General features: G+C 40.3%; 1 protein-coding gene across 2 annotated transcripts in view; it reads right to left on the reverse strand.

The window, feature by feature from the left end:
• The window catches only part of SYN2 (synapsin II), a 427,960-nt gene that overhangs the window by 9,289 nt on the left and 392,485 nt on the right, over positions 1-26,186 (reverse strand). For both annotated transcript variants that reach the window (XM_050957819.1, XM_050957820.1), the window contains exon 10: positions 19,655-19,804. In XM_050957819.1, the coding sequence (XP_050813776.1) occupies positions 19,655-19,804 (150 nt within the window). The remainder of the gene's footprint in view (positions 1-19,654; positions 19,805-26,186) is intronic.

Below are 26,186 nucleotides of genomic sequence, written 5' to 3' on the forward strand. Positions count from 1 at the left end.
CAACAGTATTCTATCTTAAGCAGCTGTGCAAAGTTGCTTTAGCTGCATAAATAAAAGGGGACATGATTGATCTGACACTCTAATTGTTCAGTATTACAAACTTCAAGATGAGAAGAAGAGGAGTTAAAAATGAATGTGTAAGCAGAGTCAGGATGAGCTCTACCCTGACATCTGGTGGAAAGAATTTCAGAGAGTGTATTTGCATAGGCACGCCTACCCCATCCCAGGCTGCCGAGCTGTGGGACTGCTTTGTGACAGAAATGACTCAACCTCAGTTGGGTGGTACTTGCTAGAAAGGGACATGGGTTCCAAAACCCAGTGAATTGAGAGAGGCTGGGGACAGGTATCTGTGCCTGGTGGTGCAGTCTCCTTGTGGAGCCAGAAGCACCAGTTCCACCCCCTCCTCTCTCCAGTGTGGAATGTCAGAGTTGATTTTTTATTCCCTTAAGAATCTAGATACAGGTTACTGAGCTGAACTCACTTTGGGCTAATGGTGCACTAGCACTGGGGCTCCCCTCCTATGAGCTGAGATCACTAAGAGTTGAAATCACTAAAGAGCTGAAATTACTGAGCTGAGAGCACTAAGTACTGTGCTAACTAGTGGGGGAGCCTGAAGCTATACTGCGGAACAGAGCAGCTGGCGGAATGGAGCAGTTTGTGGGGACGGCTGGAGCGGATCACGGGACAGCTGGTGGAGCAGAGCGGAATAGCTGTGGGACGCGTGGAGCGGCCCACAGAGCAAGTGGAGCCGAGCTGTTTGCAGGGAAAACTGGAGCAGCTCACGGGACAGCTGGTGGAGCAGAGCAGCTGGTGGAGCGGAGCAGTTTGTGAGGACGGCTGGAGGAGCAGAGTGGAACGGCTGGTAAAGCGGAGCAGTTCGTGGAGAAGGCGGAAACAGAACCCACGGAGAGGCAGGGCAGTTGGCCCAGGACCACGTAAGGTGCCCCTTTCTACCCAGGCTGGGGGGAGGGACCTCTGCAGATAGACTCTCGAACTTTGGGGCTGCACTGACCCAGGACAGAGACTTTTGGATTGTGGGACTTTTGGGACTGTGGGTGATTTGGGGGTTGCTGGACTCAAGAGCCAAGGGAAAAGGGGACAGCCCAATTCCCTGGGATGGGTCTTTGCTCATGGTTTGGTCTAGGAACTCTAGTTGAGGTGTTTTCCCAATTTAGTGCTTGTTGTTTATCTCATGTAATTAAACCTTTTCTGCTACACCGAGACTCTGTGCTTGTGGGAGGGGAAGCATTGCCTCTTTGAGGCACCTAGGGGTGTGTGTAGGATTTTCCCAGGTCACTGGATGGGGGCTCGAGCCGGTTATGCATTGTGTTATTGAAACGGAACCCCTGGATACTGAACCCGGCCCTTGTTGCTGCCAACTCAGAGGGGCAGAAGGGTTACAAATGTATAGTATGAATGGGCCAAAATCTGCTTGTCACAAGAGGAGTTGATACAATAATACAGTTTTCTATAAACATTCATACAAGGATTGGGAAGGAGAGGAGAATTTCACAAGGAGAAACAGAGCCCCCTACACTTAGGAAGATCACTTTAAAACTCCTGGATCGTGAGTTGGTCAGAGTTCTCACCCCCTGAACTACACATGAAAGTCCAATCTGCTCTACGACAACTGTGATCATATGGAAAATGTATTGATATTTGCATTGTACAGAGCATTGTATCTCACTGGGGCAATGTCAATCTTTTCTGTGATAGCTGGGAAGCCTGCACAGGGGACTGGAAACTCTGGAAGGTTCACCTTGAGGTGTTTCCTCCATATTGTTCCAGTCCAATGCTGATGCAGCTCACGCCTTCCTCTGTGTGCCATCAGGACATGTGGTGCTCCACACTGTGTGGAGACGGTGCGTGTTTTCTGTGGCATTGGTAGGGGAATGTTATCTGCCCACTCCCCATATGCAAAACCCCAAATGGATGGTGCAGTTCCTGTGGAAGCAGGATAGAATGCTGCAGTGGAGAAGAATATTCCCCATTCTATGCCCTCGAGGCAGGGATCTCTGGGTTTACATCCTCTCTATCTGTGGGGTTCTGTGGTGGATGGGCACAGGCCTCCAATGGTTGTTTCTGGAGGACTGAATGAAACCAATCATGTAATTCCTGTTAGAGAACTGAAACCCAAACAAATTGCTCTATGTTAGACATGCCTGCTGGTATTATCCTTCTTTTAGGGAGAGCAAGCGAGAAGGCATGGAGCGGAGGTGGGTGTGGGGAGAGAAGCACTGTCTGCCCACACACTGGCAAAAAAAAGCTGGGAGGGAGATGGATTTGTTTATTTTTTAACCTAAGGTAAGGGGTTGTGTGTAGGAGAACAATCCAGTCTTTTACTTACAGGAAAAGAAAATGGGAGCTGGTGATTCAATATGTAAAACTAGCTATGAATTCTAAACAGAATATCTGTAGGTCCTTAGTCATTTCCATACCTGCAGGCTAAAGTAGAGCTGCAATTTGTTTGCATGTTGTCAGGGCTTTGGTTTAATCACAGATCAGATCAGATCACATCCAACTCCCTTGTCACAACACCACCAGTATTTCTGCAGTCCACCTCCCTATATATCTCCCCATCTACAAGGAAATGCCTTTATCTTAAATGAAGCTTTCCAGAAAACTTGCTAGCATTTCCCTCTTACTCAAGTTTCTCTAATGCATGCCCTACCTTGGCAGTTCTGAAGTTTCAGAGCCCCTGCATACATTCCTACTGATGTTATAATTGCTTCACTCTATTCACTGACTGCAGCTGTTCTGGTTCTTCCACCCACACACCTTTCTTCACCAAATATCACCTAGTGCTTGGAAACCTCACCCACTCTCCAGGCCAATCACATGGCTAAATTTTGTTTCCTAACCCACCAGGCTGACCCCAAAAGGCCTAATTCACCCTATATTCCTAAACTGAGAAATTTGACTCTTGGGTTTTCAGTGAGCTGCAATAATCTGTTCCCTTTCAGGAGTCTGCTTCTCTCTCACACAGAGCCTTTCATATTAAAAACAGGCTGGGAATCCAGAGTCTTCTAACTCCATACTTGGTTGCTTTCTTGAGCCAATGCTTCTAATAAAAGCTAGTCTTCTCTTTAAAACTGCAGTGGTTGGTAAATCATCAACAGCCGGTTATTTCTCACCTTTCTAATGTGGTATGCTGCTAATGCGACTGCAAGCATTCTAACTCCTTGTGGAAAATCTAATTCCTGTGAGCAGAAACCTACAGGGACTAGACCTGTCTTGAAGATCTGTTCTTCTCTCCTAATATTCTTATACTTGCCTGCAGGCTAGAAGCTAAATCTGTTGCCAGTTTTTCTCTTAGCACAAACAAGATTTTGTACATCCAACTTTTGGATCTCAAACCCATCCAATAGTTAGTCCAGACCTGTCTGGAACCAGGGCTATGGAATTCCAGATAACTTATGTAAAATGGCTCAAAACAGCCCATTGCTTGGATGCCTAGGGCCAAAGAGAGAAAATGGCTGGTCTAATATCTAATTTATTTGTGTGTGTGTTTGTGTGTGTGTGTGTGTGTACGCAGCACTTGATATGGCTATGAATACCTCAGAGGTGAAGTAATTGAGGTGGTAATGAATGCCCTTTGGGGGCATATGCCAATTCCCATGGAATAAAACTCTCATATCATATCTGATTACTTTTTCTGCACTTAAATTTGAAACTGAATACCCAAAGGACAGGGGGATTGCAATATTACTAAAAACATCAAGTCTTGAATTGCCTATTTGTGGAATCTCCCCTTTTCAAATAAGATTGGTTTGTTTAATATATTTATAAAAATCACCAAGCTTTACCCAAGAAAGCCCTCTCTAAGTATTGACTTCCCAGTTGTATATGTAATGAGAGGTGCATTAGCTGCATAATAATATATATTAAAAAAGCATGAGCTAACTATTTTGGCCAGAGCATCCCTTTAGTGGTCAGATAATCCCATTGGTCTGGAATGGGTGGAATGCTGCCTCTGTACCACTTTCTCCTACTCCACAGAAACATATAGATGCTTTTTGCTTGAAATGGGTTCCCTAGACTGTTAGGGGGCAAAGGGGAAAGATAAGACTGGCTGTCCTCCAAAGCATTGTCCCCTGTGACTCCATGGATTAGGATTAGATTGTGCTAATGCTTGATCTATCACATTCTATATATAAAAATATTATATTTGTATGTATTTGTGACTTTGGGATTGTCTGGCTAGTGTCAAAGTGGGAGGGTGCAAAAGGCTATAATTTGGCAGGGAAATAGCCCTTGGGCAATATAGATGTGTGCTGTATCCCAGTGAAAATAGGTTTTGATTTGGCTGAGTTAGAAGGATTTGAAAACCAGCATTGGAATATGTATAGTAGGCTTATTTGATGCAATGACTGAAGCTTTTAATAGGTGTCTCCACATTCGAAAGGAAATAGGGCTGCACCACACTTTGGTAGTTTAAGAGTAAATTAAGTATAAAGAGACCAGCCTTATTCAGTGCAAGAGCATCTAGATGCTAAAGGAGAGTAGGAACTTTGTAGGGCAGCAGAGTCAATGTATCCCTTCTCCTGCAGAGATGCCTAAGGGAAGTGACTCCTTAGCACCTGACTTCGCTATAGTTAAGTATGGTGAATGTTGCAGGGCTACTGGTTACTGCACCTTCCAGCTACTGCTCTGTGAATGAGTCATGGCTGATGGTTGCTCAGATTGTTTTACTTTACTGTATAATGAATATGGCAGGGCTGTTACTGGTTGCTACTCATTGGTACCATACTGTATATTCACTGCAGATTAAGCAAGGCAGTGTGGCTGCATACTGCACTTTACAGTTACATTGCAGAGACAGGTGGTGGGGCACACCTTACTACTCAAAGAAGCCACTTTCACCTTGCCTCCTGAAGCTGCACAAAGCATTATATAAACAGGGGGAGTGGGTAGCTGAGTATGTTCCAGAGCCTATTGACTGCATGCCCTTGGGGAAGGTAGCTGGCTCGTACAATCTAGCAGTTCTGAATGTCAGTGTGCAATCCTGCCTGCTGCTCTGCAGGGAAAATGTGGATGGAAGAGACTCTTTAGAACAGCCAGGCAGGATTGCACCCTTGTGCTTTGGTTTGATTATAGAGGTTTCCACAGAAGAGAACTAGTTCTAGGAAACAGATAAGCAGGGTGACATGTTGCCACAGGCCTTGCTACAGAATCAGATTCTTATTGTAAGAAAGCATTGTTATCTGATGCCTGTGAGACTGACACACAATGATTTTATACATGTTGCATTTTCCTTAATTCCTTCCCGCTCCCAGTGGAGCTGTATCTCCAGGTTGAGATCGTCAAGATGATTTCATGAGTTGAAAAAATGTAGATCAGCTATTGTTGTTACTAAACAATCTCTTCCAGTTACCTGTCTACAATTCCTCCGTATTTTCTAGCCAACGTGTGTGGAAAAAGTTCATATAAGAAATGAATGAAATCGTTTGGTTCTTATGAAATATAAAAGCTTTGAACATAAGAATGGCCATATTACATCAGACCAATGGTCCATCTAGCCCAGTATCCTGTCTTCCACCAGTGCCAGATGCTTCAGAGAGAATGAACATAATAGGGCAATTCATTCAGTGATCCATTTCCTGTTGTCCACTTCTAGCTTCTGGCTTTCAGGTTTAGGGACTGCATGCCTGAGCATCTTGGCTAATAGCCATTGATGGTACTATCCACAATCAAATTTTTTTTTTTTGAACTGAGTTACATTTTTGGCCTTCACAACATCCCTTGGCAACGAGTTCCACAGGTTGACTGAGCACTGTGTGAAGAAATAATTCCTTTTGTTCATTTTTAAACATGCCGCCTATTAATTTCTTTAGGCGATTCCTGGTTCATGTATTATTAGTCATGAGAAGGGGTAAATAACTTCCCTTTTCACTTTCTCTAAACCATTCATGATTTTATAGACATCTATCGTATAATTTATTTTCTAAACTGAACAGTCCACATCTTTTTAATCTCTCCTCATGTGGAAGCTGCTCCATACCCAAATAGTTTTTGTTGTCCTTCTGTGTACTTTTTCCAGTTCTAATGTATCTTTTTTGAGATGTGGTGAGTAGAACTGGCTTGCCTTTCCTGAGTGCTCCTTAGATACTTTGATCATCCAGTGGCCTGACTGATTGTTTGGTAGACTTCCTGCTTCTGATGTAAATAAAAATTACTGTTCAGTTTTTTGCAGGGCTATTATCTAGGAGCACAAGTTGGAAAGGGTTTTATTTCCAAAAATCCAAATCTGATTAGATTATAGAACAGTGTTAAAGACAAACATGCTCATGTGGACTTGCTTCTGTTAAACATAGCTCCCCTAAAAACAAGACAAATAAACTATAAAAAGCAGGAGTAAGCCTCAGCTGAAAAGGATATTAAATGTTTAGGAAGAATTAATTAATTATGAAGCTCTCCCATCCCACTAGAACTGGATGGTTCCTCTCCATTTTTAGCGAGGAGTCTTGAAAGAAAGTAATGGTGTTTTATAGTTTATTATGACTCTTGCTTCAGATGGACATATTCGTAGTACAATGTATGAAAAGGCATTAAAAGTATAGTTGCACAGCAGGCCTGTAAGCAAGTCTCTCCAAGTCAAAGAATTATTCCCCAATAGATAGTGAAGGAATGCAGGCTATGTAATGGGAAAGAGCTCCCCCTTGTGTGGTAAGGTAATATAGAAGCTGAGAATAATACACAGAGCTGAAGAAGAGCTCTGTGTAAGCTCGAAATCTTGTTTTTTACCAACAGAAGTTGGTCCAATAAAATATATTACCTCACACATCCTTCCTCTCTAATAATACACACACACACACACACACAACCAAACCTGAATTTAATTACATAAGTGTGTGTGTGTGTGTGTGTGAGAGAGAGAGAGAGAGAGAGAGAGACAAGTGACAGAAGTACAAGGCATCTGAATATGAGACTGTACTAAAGAATGGATAGCCCAAAGACTATTGAGTACGAACATCTATCTTAGATTCATTGTCCTTTAATGAACAAACCCATTTGCTCTGTTCATGAGAGCAACAGTTTAAACAGTTTCAAGACTTTTAAAAGGCAGCATCTACTTGGACAGACAGAGCTAAAAGGAGAGAGAAGGCCATCCTGCAAAACTGAACTCAAAGGGATAATCCACCAATTTATGCTGAGTGAGTGAGAATAGAAAGTGAAAATTATTCTTATTATACTTAAAGGAATCTGGGGAAAGCACCTATTGTTAATTATAACATTTTATATGTGCCCATCAATTTCATTGAGCATTTTGTTTCTGCTTAGTTATTGAAATAATACTAACTGCAAGATTATTGCTTTATGTCATGCCAAGGCAATTGAAATTATTCTAGTTGCCCCACTTCTGTACTGAGGCTTGTCTGCCAGATTGAGGGCAGAGCCTTCTCAGGAGTATGACCTTGCCTGTGGGACTGTCTTTGAGGATGTCCTGCGAGGAATGTTTTGAGAACAAGTCCTTTCCCCCCTAACCATTTAGCTTTGATCTCCCTGTTTGCAGGGACCACTGGGCCTTGTTTATGATTATGACATTTACTAAGTATTTTATTTATAGTTCCAAGAACCATTGTGGTGATTAACATACAATAAAGTATCCAGTAATAAATCATATCAGGCCATGTACCTAGGTTCTTGCTCAGATTCTACTCTTGTTTATTTGGACAAACTTAGATTGATGTCAATGGAAGTTTGCCTGAATAAAATCCTCAAGATTTGCCCAATGCAGCCCATACACCTAAATATCACCATGTTTTTTAAAAAAAAAAGGCACTTAAAATCTTTTAGTACAAGGCAGTTTTTATGCAACACTGATAGGTTGTTATACACTATGTCTTAGCAGGCTGTGGAAATGAAGCATTTGTCAGCGCTTAGTTGCTTACTCTAAAGTAACTGACACACTCTCAGCTAGCCACAAGAAGTGTTTATATAGATATCATTGTTAATAAATATTCAGCAAGCTGCATCTTCATTAGTTCCTATTTATCAGTGACCATAAATAAATAAGCAGAAGAGTTGAGCAATACTTTCCATTGTGTCTGTTAACAATTACTCTGTCTGCTGGTGTAGCATCCCAATGGACATTTCAAAATAGACAATGATATAATTCTGTCATGGTGGTCACAGCTGTCATGGAACCTGTTTATTTAAACTAGATAGTGAAAGATCACCCCTGTCTCAGAACAGTGGAGTTTGCCATATGGAGTCTGTGGCCGTGCATTAACCGTTCATTAGTTTGTTTTGATTTGCTGCTGCGGATTAGCAGTTTGTTAGTTCACTTCTGTCTAGTTCAAAGTGAGCTAACAAACAGTTAATGCACAGCAGCAGGGTCCATGTAGTTGCTGTAACTGTAGCATGAAATCCTCTATTTTCACCGTGACTGTGCTATAACTTATGCATAATTTTACCATGACAAAATTGTATCCATAAAAATAGAGTAATATTTGAACTACAGTCAATATGCTTGTATGCTAACACACTTCTATATGACCATATCCACTGTTTTTAAATGGTGCTGAATCCCAAGATATTGGATTTTTATTTTTGCATATAAACTTATTATTTTCAATATTTTAAATAGAGTAGCTAAATGTCAAGCCAAGTTAAAATGCTTGGGATAAATCATACACTGCATTTTATCAATGGACTAGTTTTTAACATTTGGACTGAGCCACATCAGTACCCTTTTTTCTCTTTTTTAAAATAAGTTCCACTGGGATATTTGTAAAAAGAACAGGAGTACTTGTGGCACCTTAGAGACTAACAAATTTATTTGGGCATAAGCTTTCATGGGCTAAAACCCACTTCATTGGATGCATGCAGTGGAAAATACAGTAGGAAGATATCTATCTATATATACACAGAGAACATGAAAAAATGGATGTTGCCATACCAACTCTAACAAGACTAATCAATTAAGATGGGCTATTATCAGCAGGAGGAAAAAAAACTTTTTGTAGTGATAATCAGGATGGCCCATTTCAAACAGTTGACAAGAAGGTGTGAGTAACAGTAGGGGAAAAATTAGCATGGGGAAATAGCGTGTCATTCTGTAGCCATCCTTGGTGATCTAAGTGAGAGTTCAGGTGCCAGGCTGCCTCACAGACAGCAACAATGAAGGAAACAGAATGTTCTGGAAAACTTAGCTTTAATTTGCAATATTAGTGCCTCAAGTGTTTCTGAGGATACAGAAGACTGATTTCATAGACCTGACTGAGAATCAGATTCCTACACAGCAAGGGTTAGACAAACACAGACCCTCTGCTATCAGAAAATGAAGCCATTCTGCTGGTGATTCCACTGTTGTTTCTTACAGCAGTGGCAAAGGAAAGATTTAAGCAGTGAATGGAAGTAGACTGCTCCTATTCCCCCAATCTGAGTCTAGCTCCCTGCCGGAGGAAGAAATAGCTAGCTAAAATAAGCAATCTTTCATAGTTGAAAATATACCCACAGTAGCTTTGTGTCCAGAAATGTTCAGACTTATTATCTAGGATGTAACTTCAACATATTTCCTGTTAGAAAAGATTATAAATTATTATACTGTTCAGAGGTCTAACACCTCTTAATAAAATAAAAAAGGGAGCTGATTATCAAGTGGGACTGATTGGCTTTTTGTCATAAGTGCCTTACCAGAGGTAGGGCATCTGTCGGACTTCTATGCTTAATGTTCAACAGTCTCAATGTCTCAGACATGCAGCTACAAAATCAGTACTGTTTCTTAGCCTATAGTTCAGAACAGAAGGATGTGAAATATTTGCAGTGAAGTGCAAAACTACTCTTATCTGAATGGTTATCACATTTTTCTCTGAACTTGAAATGGGACAATTTCTTTGACTCTTTTTCCTGAAGGTAGGCAATTTTTTTTAATTAGCAAACATGGCCATTTCCTAGTGAAGGTGACCCTCACAGCAAAAACACGTGGAAACTTTTTTTCATAAGGTCTTGATCCAGTAAAGAACTTAAGAATGCTATTAAGCTTTATTGCCCTCCTCTTGTAGAAGTGGATGGATCTCTGCAATCACAGCCAAATAGGTATTCTTAAGTGTAAAACTGAAAATAACAGCCTGCCACTAGCTAAATATATTTTATATTAATGTGCAGTTCTACTGACTAATGACAGTAAAAAAAACGTACAGTCTGGGGTTTTGCATTTAGGCCCTGATCCTGCACTGAGCTTCATGTAGGGAGAGACTTGATTTCACTGCGGCTCTGTGCAGGTGTAGTGAGTCCACCCATGCAGAGCAAAATGTGTTTTTTCCAGATCAGGTTTGCTTAGTTGGCAAGCACAAAGATGTTGCCATCCTTAATAGTGCAAACTTGGCCTGGGATCTGAAAAGGAGGCTTCTTTTTTTCATGTAGTCCCACAAAGTGAACGCAGTTAAAATAGTGTTACTGAGATGCTGATTTAAATCAAGTTTTCTCCCTTCATCTGAGTGCATGTAGAATAACTAACCTATATTCAAATCAAAGGGAAATTAAAGACTTTGGAAATATGAGTATGTCTAGAAACCTTTGTATAAGTAGCATTTTAGTTATTTAGTAATAGTGTATGTACATGAGACACTCAATTTCATTTTTACTGTAATATCACTTTTGTAATTTACCAATTTGTAGTTGCACATTATCCTTTTTCATTAAACAGTAAATAACATCTGACCACCATGAAAACGAAAAACTACCACAAGATGTCACTATCATTTAAATAACGAAAAGATGCTGTAGTACAGCAGAGGGATGACTATTTCTCTGTAGCAGAGTTCTAGTCTTTAAAAATTAAAAGAGAGGCTCCTATAATTTATAAACATTTTTTGGGGGCATAGCTTTAAATGTTTCTTACTGAGCTTCTAGCAAGAAGTCTAGATTGTATGCTGACCTACAAACCTGGAAAGCATATGCCCCCTGCTTCTAATTCACTTGCTTTTGGGGCAGGAGTATGTCAAGCAAATTTTAATAGAAAAAGAACTTTACTCACTGTAGGCTATATCTTCAAAAGAACACAGGCCTGGATACTAATTGTCCACTGACATGCACTTTGTGTAAGTATTTACTCCCACTTGTATATACTGAGTGGTAGCTCACAAGGGCACGCAAACTTTCATGTTTAAGAAATTCCACAGAAAAGAGACGTGATGTTTACCAATTTAGCCCACAGAAAATGTATTGATCATATCAAAACTACAACCTAAGGTTTTTTGATAAGTTCCATGGAGTCAAATTATGATGTAACCTGATGAAAGACTTCAAAAATGTAAATACTTAGTTAAAGAGGCAAACAGCAGAACCAAGAACCAGCAGATTTTTTCCACGGAAGTACTTTGCAACAGCATGGACCAAATCCTGAGTATACCTGAGGAGCCCATAATGCAGCTAAGGTGGCCTTTGCTCCCTTGATCATGGGCAAACTATGTCAGCCTAGTACTCGGGCATAATTTAGAACTGGTGAAGGCTAAACTGAGTTGTGCTTGTGGCCAACAACCTCAATATCCCATCAGCTAGGGATCAGAGGGATATTGAGAAGCCACGTTATGGTGGCTCTGTCTCACCAGAAGATGCATCTAAATCAGGAGCGATCTTCCCACTTCTGCTTGCACCAGCTTTAGGCTGCAGGCTGTTCAATGCAAAGCAGCTGCACTATACCCCAGATTTCTGTCCTCAATTTTAAATGTTATACTGAGAGACAGAAATACAGCACAGGGTTTCTTTATAGATGGTACATAATTATTTTAGAGAAGTAAACAATGATTTTAATCAAACTTCTTAATGCTAGACTCCCCATCACAGTAGATTGTTAAAAACAGGTTGGACAAACACCTGTCAGGGATGGTCTAGGTTTCCTTTGTCCTGCCACAGTATAGGGGGCTGGGCTTAATGACCTCTTGAGGTCTCTTCCAGCTCTACATTTCTGTGATTATTGTTATTGCTGTTTACTACTATAGATATAATTACTCTAGACAGTTTTGCTCCAGTTTAGGAAGACAGTTTGAGTATCAGTATCATCTGTTACTCTTGTAGAACAATTTAACCTAGCCTTTAATTTGTATACTTATTTGGTGGGTTTTCCTTCCCAGAGGCAGAAATATAAGTTCTTAATGCCTAAAGGCCAAACTCAGGTACCGGAGGGTGGAGAAAAATGGAATGGTCTCCCTTGGCTGTGGAGATGCTCAGCAGTTGTGACTACAGTCTGGATGCTGCAGTAGGTCTAAGGGTTGAAGGTTTTGTGTAGAAGAAGATCTGCCAACATTGGCCTTGTTCCTCCCCCAGGCAGCCATTGCCATTACTCAAACTGTGCGTGGGGATGGACTAAGCAGAAAATGGTGTGGAGGTGGGGTCCATCTGGCACAGACCTTTGTGTGGGCTCCCCATATCTTGTCTCCCCTGTTCAGCACAACTGTACTTATTTCTAAGTTTCCTTGTTCCACCACAGGTGGGTGCAGGATTTCCCCCCTATATAATTAGATGTTCTTTATAAAGCCAGATCAAACTGTTGTAGTGTCAGGCTGACATTCACATTCAAATAGATTAAAGCAAATTACCAACAACCTATTAAACATAAGCGAATTACAATTTAAAAAAATCATGACTGACAGAGGAAATCATAGTTCCATGTTTCTACTGGAAACAGAACAGTAGAGGAGTTAATTGTGTGGACTTGACTAATGTACTTTTGTCATTTCTTCATAGAGCCAATGCTAACTGCTTTGAGCATTGCCTTTTCCCAAACTTGTCCCACTATGGGTGGTCAAGTTCAGTTAAGTTATCTCTCTCTAATAGTTTTTGGAATGAAGAAGCTAGAGTAAATACTGAGCCCAGCTCCCCGGCAGTCTTGAGCTAGTCGTATGTCATGTGAAGAATAAGGGATGGATAGTGAGGAGGTCATGAGAGTGATAGTGAAAATGACAAGAAATTAAAACAGGCAGGAGTTCCGTAAATCTGAGGGGGAGGTCTTGATCCAATTTCTATTTCAATGTGCTATACTTGGTTTCAATACAGACGGGCTTATTCTGGGGAAAACATTTTTTTAAAAAGTCTGAATGGTTTGTTAAAGATTAAAACTTTTCTGGGTCCTACTACCCCTATTTCAAAACAGTTAGATAAATGGCTGTTTCATTAGTGGGCTGTTGATCATACACTTAATTACTGTTGTTTCATGGCCCTTACTTTTAAAGAACGCCCAGTCAGGTCAGTATTAAAGATGAAGTAGCCAGCTTCACTTATAGTGTGTTGGACTTTGTCAGCTTGTCTAAAATATTATGTTCTGAACCAGTTTAACATAGTGTGTATGTTTTTTCCCATTTCTTTAATGGCTGCGTATCCTACAGCAACACTTTTGTTGATATTGCAACATGGCCTCAATAGAGTTGTACTGAGATTGTCTTGACATTTCCTAATAGAATCTTCATAGACTTGAACTCCCAGAAAGTACTCTCAGAATTTGCCTTTGTAATGTGACACTTGTGCATCTGCACCGAAATAATTTTATCATAATTCATTATCATACAATAGTTAGAAGGTTTGCATTAACACTACTTTTTGTACCATTTATCTTGGATTCAGACCCTGATCTACACAGATTTAAACTGATAAATTGTCATAAAAAAGGAATCCTAAAAAAGTGAAAACATGGGCAAATTGCTAAGGATGAATACAAAAGAATATTACAAGCATGCAGGAACAAAATCAGAAAGGCTAAGGCACAGAATGAGTTACACCTAGCAAGGGACATAAAAGGCAATAAGAAGAGATTCACATTAGGAGTAAGAGAAAGCGGAAAGAAAGTACAGGCCCTCTATTTAGTGGGGAAGGAGAGTTAGTAACTTGTGACATGAAGAAAACTGAGGTGATTTAATGCTTTTATTAATGTTTTGCTTCAGTCTTCACTAAAAAGGTAAATTGTGACCACATATGCAACACAATTAATATTAACAAGAGGAAACGAATGCAAACCAAAATAGGGTAAGAATAGGTTAAAGAATATTTAGATAACTCAGATATATTCAATTTGGCAGGGCCTGATGAAATTCATCCTAGGGTACTTGAGAAACTAGCTGAAGCAATCTCAGAAACATTAGCAGTTATCCTGGAGAACTGTTCAAATAATCATGTGCAAAATCTAGTTCTGTCAGTCCAGGTGTGTGAGTACAGATCTTTTCTGCCAGCAGATGGGGGCAGACATGAATGAACTTTTCAGTCATGACATCCCTATTCATCTGCTGACTCAAAATTCTTAGCTGCTGTCGTCTCTGGCAGATGGAACAATTTCCTGGCTGGCTAGCTCATACAATTCTAGAAAACCCCCAAGATTTCTCAAGTGTTCAGCTGAGACTATTCAAAGAGCAGGAGGAAATTAGAAGACTGCTATTATCAGTAGAGTGGGTCAGAATTTTTTTTCTTCTAGAAACTTTAAGAACATAAGAATGGCTGTACCAGGTCAGACCAAAGGTCCATCTAGCCCAGTATCTGTCTACCGACAGTGGCCAATGCCAGGTGCCCCAGAGGGAGTGAACTTAACAGGCAATGATCAAGTGATCTCTCTCCTGCCATCCATCTCCATCCTCTGACAAACAGAGGCTAGGGACACCATTCCTTACCCATCCTGGCTAATAGCCATTTATAGACTTAACCACCATGAATTTATCCAGTTCTCTTTTAAACGCTGTTATAGTCCCAGCCTTCACAACCTCCTCAGGTAAGGAGTTCCACAAGTTGACTGTGTACTGTGTGAAGAACTTCCTTTTATTTGTTTTAAAACGGCTGCCTATTAATTTCATTTGGTGACCCCTAGTTCTTGTATTATGGGAATAAGTAAATAACTTTTCCTTATCCACATCATTCATGATTTTATATACCTCTATCATACCCCCCTTAGTCGTCTCTTTTCCAAGCTGAAGAGTCCTAGCCTCTTTAATCTTTCCTCATATGTGACCCTCTCCAAACCCCTAATCATTTTAGTTGCTCTTTTCTGAACCTTTTCTAGTGCCAGTATATCTTTTTTGAGATGAGGAGACCACATCTGTATGCAGTATTCAAGAAGTGGGCGTACCATGATTTATATAAGGGCAATAATATATTCTCTGTCTTATTCTCTATCCCCTTTTTAATGATTCCTAACATCCTGTTTGCTTTTTTGACCGCCTCTTTAAGTGAAAATGAAATTTTTCTTTGCCTTCATTCAAGTTTGCAGTGGAAAATTTGATTTTGCATTAAAAAACCATGAACAGATTTTTTAAAAAAAATGTTTGGGCCTCCTCCCCAACTTATTTTTTTGAAAATTTCAAGGAAAACTGACCCTTTCCAAATAAATAAAATAAAATAATAAATTGTTAGTTGACAACAACTTTCTGTTGGAAGAAAGTTTGGATAGAAACTTTTCCACCAGCCATAGGTTTCAGGATAATTCTGAGCACAAGCTGTTATAGCGAGGCCTTTTATAAGTCTTAGGATTCTTGCATCTGTGCATAGTAGAAGCTTTCCTGCGGGGAAAAGGGGTTGTTATCGAGATAGCTGACAGGAACAAAAATGGCAAATTCTACATCCTGCAACAAAGATCCTAGTGCATGCTTCTAATTAATTACATTTAATTATTGTAGCCAGAGCTTTAAGAACCAGATTTCTATAAAAGGAGGCCTGTGGGGTATGCTCATTTTGGACCTACTTTTGAGTGTGAAATTGTGTTTACATACAGGAACAGACCCAATTTGAGTACAAAAGCAGCCAATTTGCTTACATGGCAGTAGTAATCACTTACACAAACATTTCCACACCTTGTGCTTCTCTGAAATCTAGGCACAAGTGCCTAACTGGTATACCAGATTTTCAGTCAGTGAGAGCATTTAATGCTCCATTTTCAGGGGAGGGGGAAGGGGAAGAAAGCTATCTGTTAATCTGACAACACTTTTTTAATTTATTCTGTCAGTTTGACATCTCTCTTTGGTGCTTTCGGCAATGCTTCTCAATTAGCCTGTTGTGTTTTAATATATGGTTAATTTACTGGTCCTGAAAGAAAGCATGTTTGGTACTAAAGTGATTTTTTTTTCCTCCGTGACTTTTTTTTTTTTTTTTTTTAGGTGCCCTTTACAACTTGGCTTGAGTTGTAGTGGATGGAAATTCATCGTATGTGGTTGAAACATTGTGTTCAGTTTCTAGTGGCTATAATATAAATAGATGCCACACCACTTCTTTATGTGGCATGGTGGTTTTTTTTTTTTAAACAAAGTATGATGATATATTTGAAGAGCAAATTAGTCACTCTTCCGCAAGAATTAGTCTACTTGAGATGTACCACAAAGCTGTTTACCTGATGTGGGGCCTATTCAAAATTAAAAATAGACTTTTCAGTTAGGGTTGGTAACTCCCAACCTACAGTTTGGGTCCATTTTATTGCTTAAACAATCATCATTGGTCCTGTCAGTATAGCTAGACAATCTCATTCTTAACTGTTCACTTAGGCCTGATACTGAGAAGTGCTGAGTACCTACTCACACACTGATGTCAACAGAATTTGCGGCTGCTTAACCCCTGCCAGGATCAATCCCATTGACTATCAGCTATGAGCTCATAAGGAATAATATTTGGCATTTATGTAGCACTTTGCATCTTCAATGCAGAGCACAAAAATGAATTAATCCTCGCCACACTTCCAAGAGTTAAGTAAGTAACATCCTCATTTTCATAGACAGTGACATGAGGATGCAGAGGACTAGATCAACAAACGGATTTAAGTGCCTACATGCCAGTTCAGGTACCTTAGTCCAAAATTTGGATTCTTAAATCCCTTGCTCAACTGCCACCTAATCCTGCAGGTGCCTAAATTTCTGTTTCTGGGCATGTGCACAGCTGCCTAAGTTCTGACACCCTGAGCACCAAGCTCACACTAAACCTCAGTCAAACTGAGAATTGTCCTGGCTGCCTTTCTTGCCTGCAGGGTCCAAACCAGTAGGCATCTCGATGTACACCTGGCTTGGACCTCACACAAAATGCTGTTTTCTCCTTAAAATCTTTAGCCCAGTGGTTAAAATACTGACTCAGGATGTGGCAGAACCAGGTTCAAATCCCACCTCTGCCTGATGTGGAGCAAGGATTTGAATCCAGGACTGCCACCTCCTGGCAGAAGGAGGCACCTTCCGTGAGGTGCCTAATTTCTTTTGTGGGGCGGGTCTTAGGTTATACCCCTCTACTTGGCATTGGCTAGTTTACATAGCTCCCAGCTCAGTGTGCTGGCTTTTGTGAATCCTATTAGGCACCTAACTCTCTCCATGCATTCATTGTATGGGGAACCTAGGCACCTGACTCAGGGCTGTGGATTCCATTAGGTGGCTGGGTGCCTAAAGTGAGGTGATGCAATGCTGAGTCAAAGTCCTTTTGTGGATCCAGCCCACAGAAGATAGGAGACTTAACCAAGGTCACAAAACAAATCTGTAGCACATCCAGGATCAGAACTCAGAAACTCCTGTCCTCAAAGCATTAGACAATGTATAACAAATTGAATGCATTTCTATCCTTCTTATAACACTGTAAATTAACAATTCAGTCCAGACAACTGCTCACTGAAACAGTAAATATACTTCAGGTGCATTCCAGTTTTGAAATCACTGGTTATTCTCCTGGTTTGCATTATATTACATTGATCACATGATCATGTAATTTACTTTGCACACATTGTAGTCAATAGATCTCAATAAAATCTTCTGCAATAACACATGTTTTTATTAAGCACTCTTGCTTCCATCTTCAGATAAAGTCAAATGCTATCTAAGGGCAGTGCCTCATAGGTTTATCATCTCCATTATATTTTTACATGAATATGACCTATAACCACATAATAAGGACCCCATTTTCCCTAATGGCAACTCAGCTGAATAATACCAAATCCAGAGCTATCAAGATACTTAAATAGCTACAATCCTGCACACAGAACTACATCACAAGAATAACTTTTGATCCAGACTGGTTAGTTGTTGTTTCTAGAACACCTTCTAGAATTTCTTGCTGGATGCCTTCGATGAGACGTTTTTGAATTTTTGTATGTAACTTCTCTAGCCAAATCCTTTACTGCAAGTGAAATCTTGACTTAAACTTACATATTAGGGCTGTTGATTAATTGCAGCTAACTCACACGATTAAAAAATTAATCATGATTAATCACAGTTTTATTTGCAGTGTTAATAATAGAATACCAATTTAAATGTATTAAATATTTTTGGATGTTTTTCTACATTTTCGAATATATTGATTTCAGTTACAACATAGAATACAAAGTGTACAGTGCTCACTTTATTTTATTATTTTTCATTACAAATGTTTGCACTGTAAAAATGATAAAATAAAACAATTTTTCAAAGTACTTTAGTGCATTCTTGTTATCGTGAAAGTGCAACTTACAAACGTACACTTTTTTTTACATAACTGCACTCAAAAACAAAACAACGTAAAACTTTAGAGCCTACAAGTCCTCTCAGTCCTAGTTCTTGTTCAGCCAATCGCTAAGACAAACAAGTTTGTTTACATTTACGGGAGATAATGCTGCTCGCTTCTTATTTACAATGTCACCTGAAAGTGAGAACAGGCGTTCGCATGGCACTTTTGTAGCCCGCATTGCAAGGTATTTACGTGCCAGATATGCTAAACATTTGTATGCCCCTTCATGCTTCGGCCACCATTCCAGAGGACATGCTTCCATGCTGATGACACTCATTAAAAAAAATGCATTAATTAAATTTGTGACTGAACTCCTTGGGGGAGAATTGTATGTCTCTTTCTCAGGTTTACCTGCATTCTGCTATATACTGCATGTTATAGCAGTCTCGGATGATGACCCAGCACGTGGTGGTCATTTTAAGAACATTTTCAATGCAGATTTGACAAAACACAAAGAAGTTACCAATGTAAAGTTTCTAAAGATAAAAACAGTACTTGACCCAAGGTTTAAGAATATGAAGTGCCTTCCAAAATCTGAGAGGGATGAGGTGTGGAGCATGCTTTCAGAAGTCTTAAAAGAGCAACACTTTGATGCGGAAACTACAGAACTCAAATCACCAAACAAGAAAATCAACCGTATGCTGGTGGCATCTGACTCAGATGATGAAAATGAACATGCATCGGTCTGTTCTGTTTTGGATCATTATCGAGAGGAACACATCATTAGCATGGACACATGTCCTCTGGAATGGTGTTGAAGCATGAAGGGACATATGAATCTTTGGCACATCTGGCAAGTAAATATCTTGTGATGCTGGCTACAACAGTGCCATGTGAATGCCTTTACTGACTTTCAGGTGACATTCTAAACAAGAAGCAGGCAGCATCATCTCCTGTAAGTTCAACTTTCATAATAAAGAGATTGCACTACAATACTTGTAATTGGGGAATTGAAAAATAATGTTTCTTTTGTTTTTTACAGTGCAAATATTTGTAATAAAATAAATATAAAGTGAGCACTGTACACTTTGTATTCTGTGTTGTAACTGAAATCAATGTTTGAAAATGTAGAAAACATCCAAATATATTTAAATAAATGGTATTCTATTATTGTTTAACAGCACCATTAATCGCAAATATTTTTTTAAATCGCTATTAATTTTTTTAATTGCTTGATAGCCCTATTATATATATTATCCTATTGTGTATTTAGAAAGTAGAAGTTTCTTACCTGAGGCTGTTGAGTGGCAGTTGGTCTCTGAGGAGATGGTATAGGTGTTTTGGACAACATTTGGTTCATTTTGCTTACAACGAGATCAGTTATAAGTTGCCTGTCTTCCACCTGATGTTCACCAATCAAAGGCATTGCACAGTCCATAACCTATAATATACAACATCTGATTAGCTAGGGAATGTAGCATTGCAGCAAACCCACTCCATGTGTGTGTCTGCAAATGTCAGGTCATTCATCGAGTTTGTTCTGCAAAAAGGAGAAAAATGTGTAGAATTGGTCTAATTTTTGTGAGACGAAAGGGAATTGAACTTAAATATCATCATCCCCTTCCTGGATGCTGGAAGCCATTCCATATGATCTGAGTTTGAGTTTCTGTGCTGTATGTGGGCTGTTTCTGAGCCCATTCATAGCTGGGAATGCCACTCTCCATGGCATCATCCCTTTCTAATCCCAAGGCAATATACCTATGTGACTGTATGTTGACGTTTCTTGGGGATGCCGTGTGCGGGCACTCCATGGGAACATGGTTCCTGAGGGAACTACACCACTGCACCTACTAAGGATTATAAAGAGGCACAAGGCTTCCCTAAGGAGGGCTTGAAATCTGAGAGATTTCCCTGTGAATTCTGGGTTATTAAATGTTTTAAAGGGCTCTTTCCCTTGCATGGTTTGTGTGGCTCAAACCCTATCCCCTTAATGGAATATGTCTAGGGAAATGCTGAGTTGAAACTTGAATTTCCTGGCTTTTCTGTTAGACTTTGATCCCACAGTCCTTATTGGTTAATGTAAAATCTGAAACATGGCCATATGATGCTGCTATTATTGATAGGGTTGTTTCTGAAAAGTACTGTGTATGTTGCAGGGGTTTGCGGACTAAAGTATTTCCACAAATGCACTTTTTTATCCTATTTGTACCTGATGTATTCTTCCTAAGGGGTGAATCATGCCCCCCACTTTGCATGTCTGAAAGGCTTCCCCACTGCAAAATCAGTGCAATTCAATTGCACAAGGGAGGAGGGAGGGATTATGAATCCTATATGGTGTGGAGCCCAACTCCTGCGAGTACTCGCCATGTGGCAGCACACTGGGTGAGTGAGGGTGGCACATGGACCAGACGGGAGAAGGGGAAAGCCAGAGGATCTACACTGCATGAGCTTCTGGTTCTTTGCCATTTTTGGAAGGAGTGGACTAGAGTGTCTGCAGAGACACTGCCAACCCAGCAGCCAGTTTTAGCATAAGTGAGGCAGCTCTGCATCTAAGGTGGAGAAGATTCCTCCCCCATACCTCTCCTAGTGCCTAGCTCAGACACTGGTGGTGGATGCTTATGGAAAGATTTGGACCTAAATGAATTTACTATGTTCAGTGTAACAATGTTTTGTAACTATGCTATCCAGCTGCTATTTCATACAATACAGATGCTAATAACAGATGACCTTTTAAAGAATGTTTGGTGGCTTGGGAATTTTCAAATTGATTAGACGCTTTAAAAAAACTTGTGAATGAAACTGTCCAAAATATTAAATCCAATCATATTAATTATTAATGATTAATCTGAAACGAGACGGTCAGTATGTAACAAACTGAAGCTTACAAATACTTTTGTTCTCTCCCCCTACCCACTCCACCCCCAAAATTAGGTAGAAAGTAGCATTGTTTGTTTATAATTAAGATGCTGCAAATTATTGATTTGGGGTGTTCAGGGCTACAAAGTTTCAAGGATGCCCCAACCATCAAAAATCTTCCTCAGAGCTCAGAGGCTTGCTAAAACAAACCCAAATTAAACAAAGAAATACAATTTGTTTCAAGCAGATGTTTTCTAAGAAAAGCAGGAAAGGTGTTCCCCTCTTGGACCACCTCAATGGTATCACAGAAATAGATGATATTTGCACTCAAGGCTCCTATAAGTTTTATATATTTTTCACATTAATGTTTTTCAAACTTTCTTGTCACATTCCTGTGATGCATAAGTGGATAAATTATAATTGGAGAAATGAGGAAAACAGAATACTATATTTGTTTTAACATAGTTATTCCTGAGGTTGTTTCCTAGCTCACAGTGTCTTTGAGGGGAAAGCTACATTCAAAACATGCAAGAACTCTATGTTCTGATTTTTGCCAGAGAAAGTAACAGACAGTAAACCAAATCAAGTGCTTGATTCTGCTCTCACTTACCCAGGAATAGATCAGGAGTAACTCCACTAAAGTCAGAGTTTCAGTTCTGTGAGACCAGAGACAAGCCTCATGATACTAGTATATACACTGGTTTTAAACTTAGCACCCGACTCTCTCCTCCTGTATAAAACGGGGTGTAATATAGTGGAGCATAAGGGCCCTTAATGTATACTGGAATGTTCGTTGAAATCTGGGCTTTAGTTCAGTATTGTATTAATAACTACAGGCATCAACCTTCATTCTAGGCAGGTTATCACTTGAACACTATCATTATTTATAGTTGCATTGGAGTAGCACCTAAATGTCCATTTAAAGTTATTTCCTCTGGGTTAACAATCATCTTCTTTGAGGTGGGAGGGGGAAAGATTACCAGGCATGCATAAAACATTTGAAAATCTTGGTCAGAAATGACTAGTGACTGAATTCCTGAACTTCTCGATGCCCAGTGCGAGGCACCTTTAAAAGAAACTTGATTTTCAGAGGGTGGAAGTGCAGCACTTTCTGGCAATCAGTCCCCTTTAAGGTGCCCCTCAGGTTGGGCACCCAAAATGAGTAGTCTCTTGAAAATGATGGCCCCTCTTTTTGAGTGATGTACTTAAGTTTCCTAATGGTTTTATCAACAATTATAATAATTTAAAAAACTGCCTTAGATATCAACTATATTAATCCTCAGCATTCCCCAACCAGACAGGAAAGTAATCTCCCCATTTCATGGATAGGGAAAGAGGAAAAAGGGACAAATTCACTCTTGGTGTAAATCCATCAACATCAAAGGAGTTGTAGTAGGAATGAATTTGTCCCAAAAAGGAGTAGTAATATGCTTAAAGCTACAAAGTTGGAGACTGGGATTGGAACCCAGGGAAGTTCCTGGTTCTTAATTGGTTAACTTTTACACAGCTGGTGTGCATGAGGATTTACGTCTGTGCTCTTGTTGGCTTTCCTGGTGCTCCAACAGACACTTCATCATGTCCGTTTGCTCCCCCAACAAATGCTTCATCATGTCTGTTTGCTCCACCATTAGCCTCAGCATTGCATCCTGCCTCCACTCTTTATACTCACTTAATTCTTTCCTGGCCTCTGCCACTGAATGCCTCCATGCATTAAGCTGTGCCCTATCCGTGCAGGAGGACTGCATGAGCTTGGAAAACATGTCATTGCAAGTGCATTTTTTTCGCCTTCTAATCTGAGATAACCTTAGGGATGGAGATGATAGGGGGAGTGTAGAAGCGTTCTACGCTCTATGATTCTGGGGGGACTGCATGGTCACCTGTGCTGCTGAGTTCGCCATGCTGACCAAACAGAAAATGAAATTCAAAAGTTCCCAGGGCTTTCCCTGTGTACGTGGCTAGTGCACTGGAGTTCAAAGTGCTGTCCAGAATGGTCACAATGGAGCACTCTGGGATAGCTCCTGGAGGCCAAGACTGTTGATTTGCGTCCTCACTACTCCAAATTTGACCCAGCAAAGTCGATTTTAGTGCTACTCCCCTCGCCGGGGAGGAGTACAGAAGTTGATTTTAAGAGCCCTTTAGGTTGACGGAACGGGGTTGGTTGTGTGGACGCATTCATTTTTAAATCGACCCAATGTGGCTAAATTCAACCTAATCCCATAGTGTAGACCAGGCCTTAGATAAGGGCCCCGTAGAAACTCTACTTTTTTAAAAAACAAACCAAACCCAACTAACTTTCAAAGTTGGGACATAAACTCAGTAGGCATCCCAAGTTAAACAGAATGAGCTTTAGAGGGAAGCACTCCCAGGATGGGAAGCAGAAAACCTGGTGTGGAAACACTGTAACAACCAAAAAGCCATAGGCAATAACTTGGAAACTATCTTTAATTCACTCAGTTCTGCCAACCTATCTTGAAATTTATTTGGCTTCTGTGGTTTTCAGCCAGATGGTTGAATTACCCAAGGAAAAAAATCCCTTAAAGTATTCCTATGCTTTTTGTCAGTAAAAAGAAAAACAAAATATTGTTCACCACAATGTTGGAGAGCCTGGACAGTTCTAAAAGTGGTTATTTTTTTAACCTAAGAGACTTTGAAGCTCAGGCGCTATTACCCTGTCATATAAACCTGTGTCTGCAGTTTGGTTGTAGTCATGTTGGTCCCAAAACATGAGACACACATGATGGGTGATGTAATATCTTTTATTGGACCACCTTCTGTTGGTGAAAAAAGAAACTTTTGTACCACACAGGGTTCTTCTTCAAGTCTGGGAAAGGTAATGAGCGTGTCACAGCTAAATAAAAGATTGAACAGAATGTTAAGCATAAGTTCACACCATGTTGCTAGAGACCATTCAAGATGAAGTGGGCAATTAACACCTCCGCAGTCACAGGAAAAAGGAGGGATACCAGGTTACAGATTGTTGTAAAGAGAAGTGAAACCAGTGTCCCTGTTGAGGCCTGGTCTACACAAGGAAATTAGGTAACCCTGGAATGATGCAATTAAGCCAACTTAAGCCCTGGTGTAGACAGCACTAGGCTGATGGAAAATTCTCCTGTTGACTTAGCTACCATCTCTCAGGGAGGTGGATTACCTACACCGATGCGAGACGCTCTTCTGTTGGTGTAGGTAGTGTGCACCGGTGCAGTGTTTTAAGTGAAGATGTGCCATTAGTCTGTGATTTTTAGTGTCTAGCAAAGTTATGAACTTAGGCTTCCAGGCTAGTCTCTTGAAAGTGCGGTGCAGGTTTCCTTTGAGGATGAAAATGGACAGGTCAAATATGGAGTGATTGTTTTGTGAAAAGTGTGCACTCCCAGGTTAAGAGGGTGTTTTTGTCTTTTCATCACCTTTTTGTGTGAATACATTTGAGAGTGTAGTAACTATCTGTCTGGTTTCACCAATAAAATTTGTCGTTAGGGCATCTGATAACTGGATGAAGTACACTACATGTTGCGATAGGCTTGTGCAGGCCCCCTGGATCTTGAAAAGTGTGTTGTAGACATTACACGTCTCCATCACATCATCAACTTATCAAGACTACCCCTAACTGGAGCCAAATTAGCTGTACTCTCCAAGGGACTGAATTTCCCCACCACAACACCGTACTAACATACTAGAAGAATTCTTTTGCTGACTCTGCCTCAAAGAATTCTTTCACAACAAAGATGACACCACCCACAACTACCAAGTCCCCACAAACAGTCATAAGAAAAAAGAATCATCTGACTGAAAATCCCTCCCACCCCCCAACCCAAGGAGAAAACCATACATGATGGAGCATAGTGGCTCTTTCTGAACCACTATCAAGTCCTAAGTCAACTCTTCACATCATCATGAACATTTTCGTTAATGACTCCCCCCTCCACTGAACATTTGTTTTTTTTATTCAAAATTAGGTTTAATCTTAGTCAACATTCCTTTGCTTTGTAGCTTTAAACTTGTATTTCATCATGTACAACATTGTACAAACATTTTTCTAATGATTTAAATACATTGAACCCTATTTTTTTTACTGGTGCAAAGTTATCACTGTCTGTATCTGGGTGGGTATTAGTCTACTGGATGGGTGTAAATGACTATATGGTCACTTCAGTCAAGTCTCTGTACCTCAGAAAGGGATTCTAACTCCTACAAAAGTCACATGAATCAAGAGGTACCACTGATGCCGAATCTGAGAACATGTGACTGCAAGAAAAAGAGTCCTGAATGACACATCATCATACTCCCTGCAGACGTTGTTCTCCTCAGGAGATGCTGAGAGTCCTGATGTTGAGGGCCTGGTGTGAGCAATGACCTCAACACAAAAAGTGCTGACTGTTCTGAAACATCCTAACTCCACCAATACAGGATGAGAGGATTGCTGCAAAGCTGGTATGGTTGATTTTGTGACAGCCTCATAGAGGGAGCAATTGACCATTTAGTAGAGATCTGCAATTGCCATCCCATATTTCACACCAAGAGCATGAATGCAAATTTGGGAGGTCTGTATACAGAACTGTCAGGAGTTGGAACTTCAACAAAGGTATCACTGTGGAACTGCTAGACATTTTCCTAATGCCCCAATCTCTTGTGCAGTGGTTTAGCTTCAGGCAGTGAGCTGGACATCAGTATCACCGACTTAAAGTGCCAAAGCCCTGAACAAACTGAGGCACTGAAAATCTATGGAGCCCTCAGCTTCACTGTTAACTGTCCAGAATGCTTCATTAGTGAAGATGCCCTGCTGGGCTTGATGGGGAAGAGGTAGATCTGCATCCATCCAGACAGTAATAGCTCTGAGTCCTGGCATTCAGCACCCTTGGCAAAGAGTTTGCCCTTACAAGCACTCTTGGCTGGCCTCTGGCCAGAGTTACAGAAGATTCCATGTTGTGCCCTCAAAGGAGGTTTGGACATAAACTCCACATTTCTTCTGTGTT

Source organism: Gopherus flavomarginatus, chromosome 6 (genome assembly GCF_025201925.1).
Source record: "Gopherus flavomarginatus isolate rGopFla2 chromosome 6, rGopFla2.mat.asm, whole genome shotgun sequence".
Taxonomy (NCBI): domain Eukaryota; kingdom Metazoa; phylum Chordata; order Testudines; family Testudinidae; genus Gopherus; species Gopherus flavomarginatus.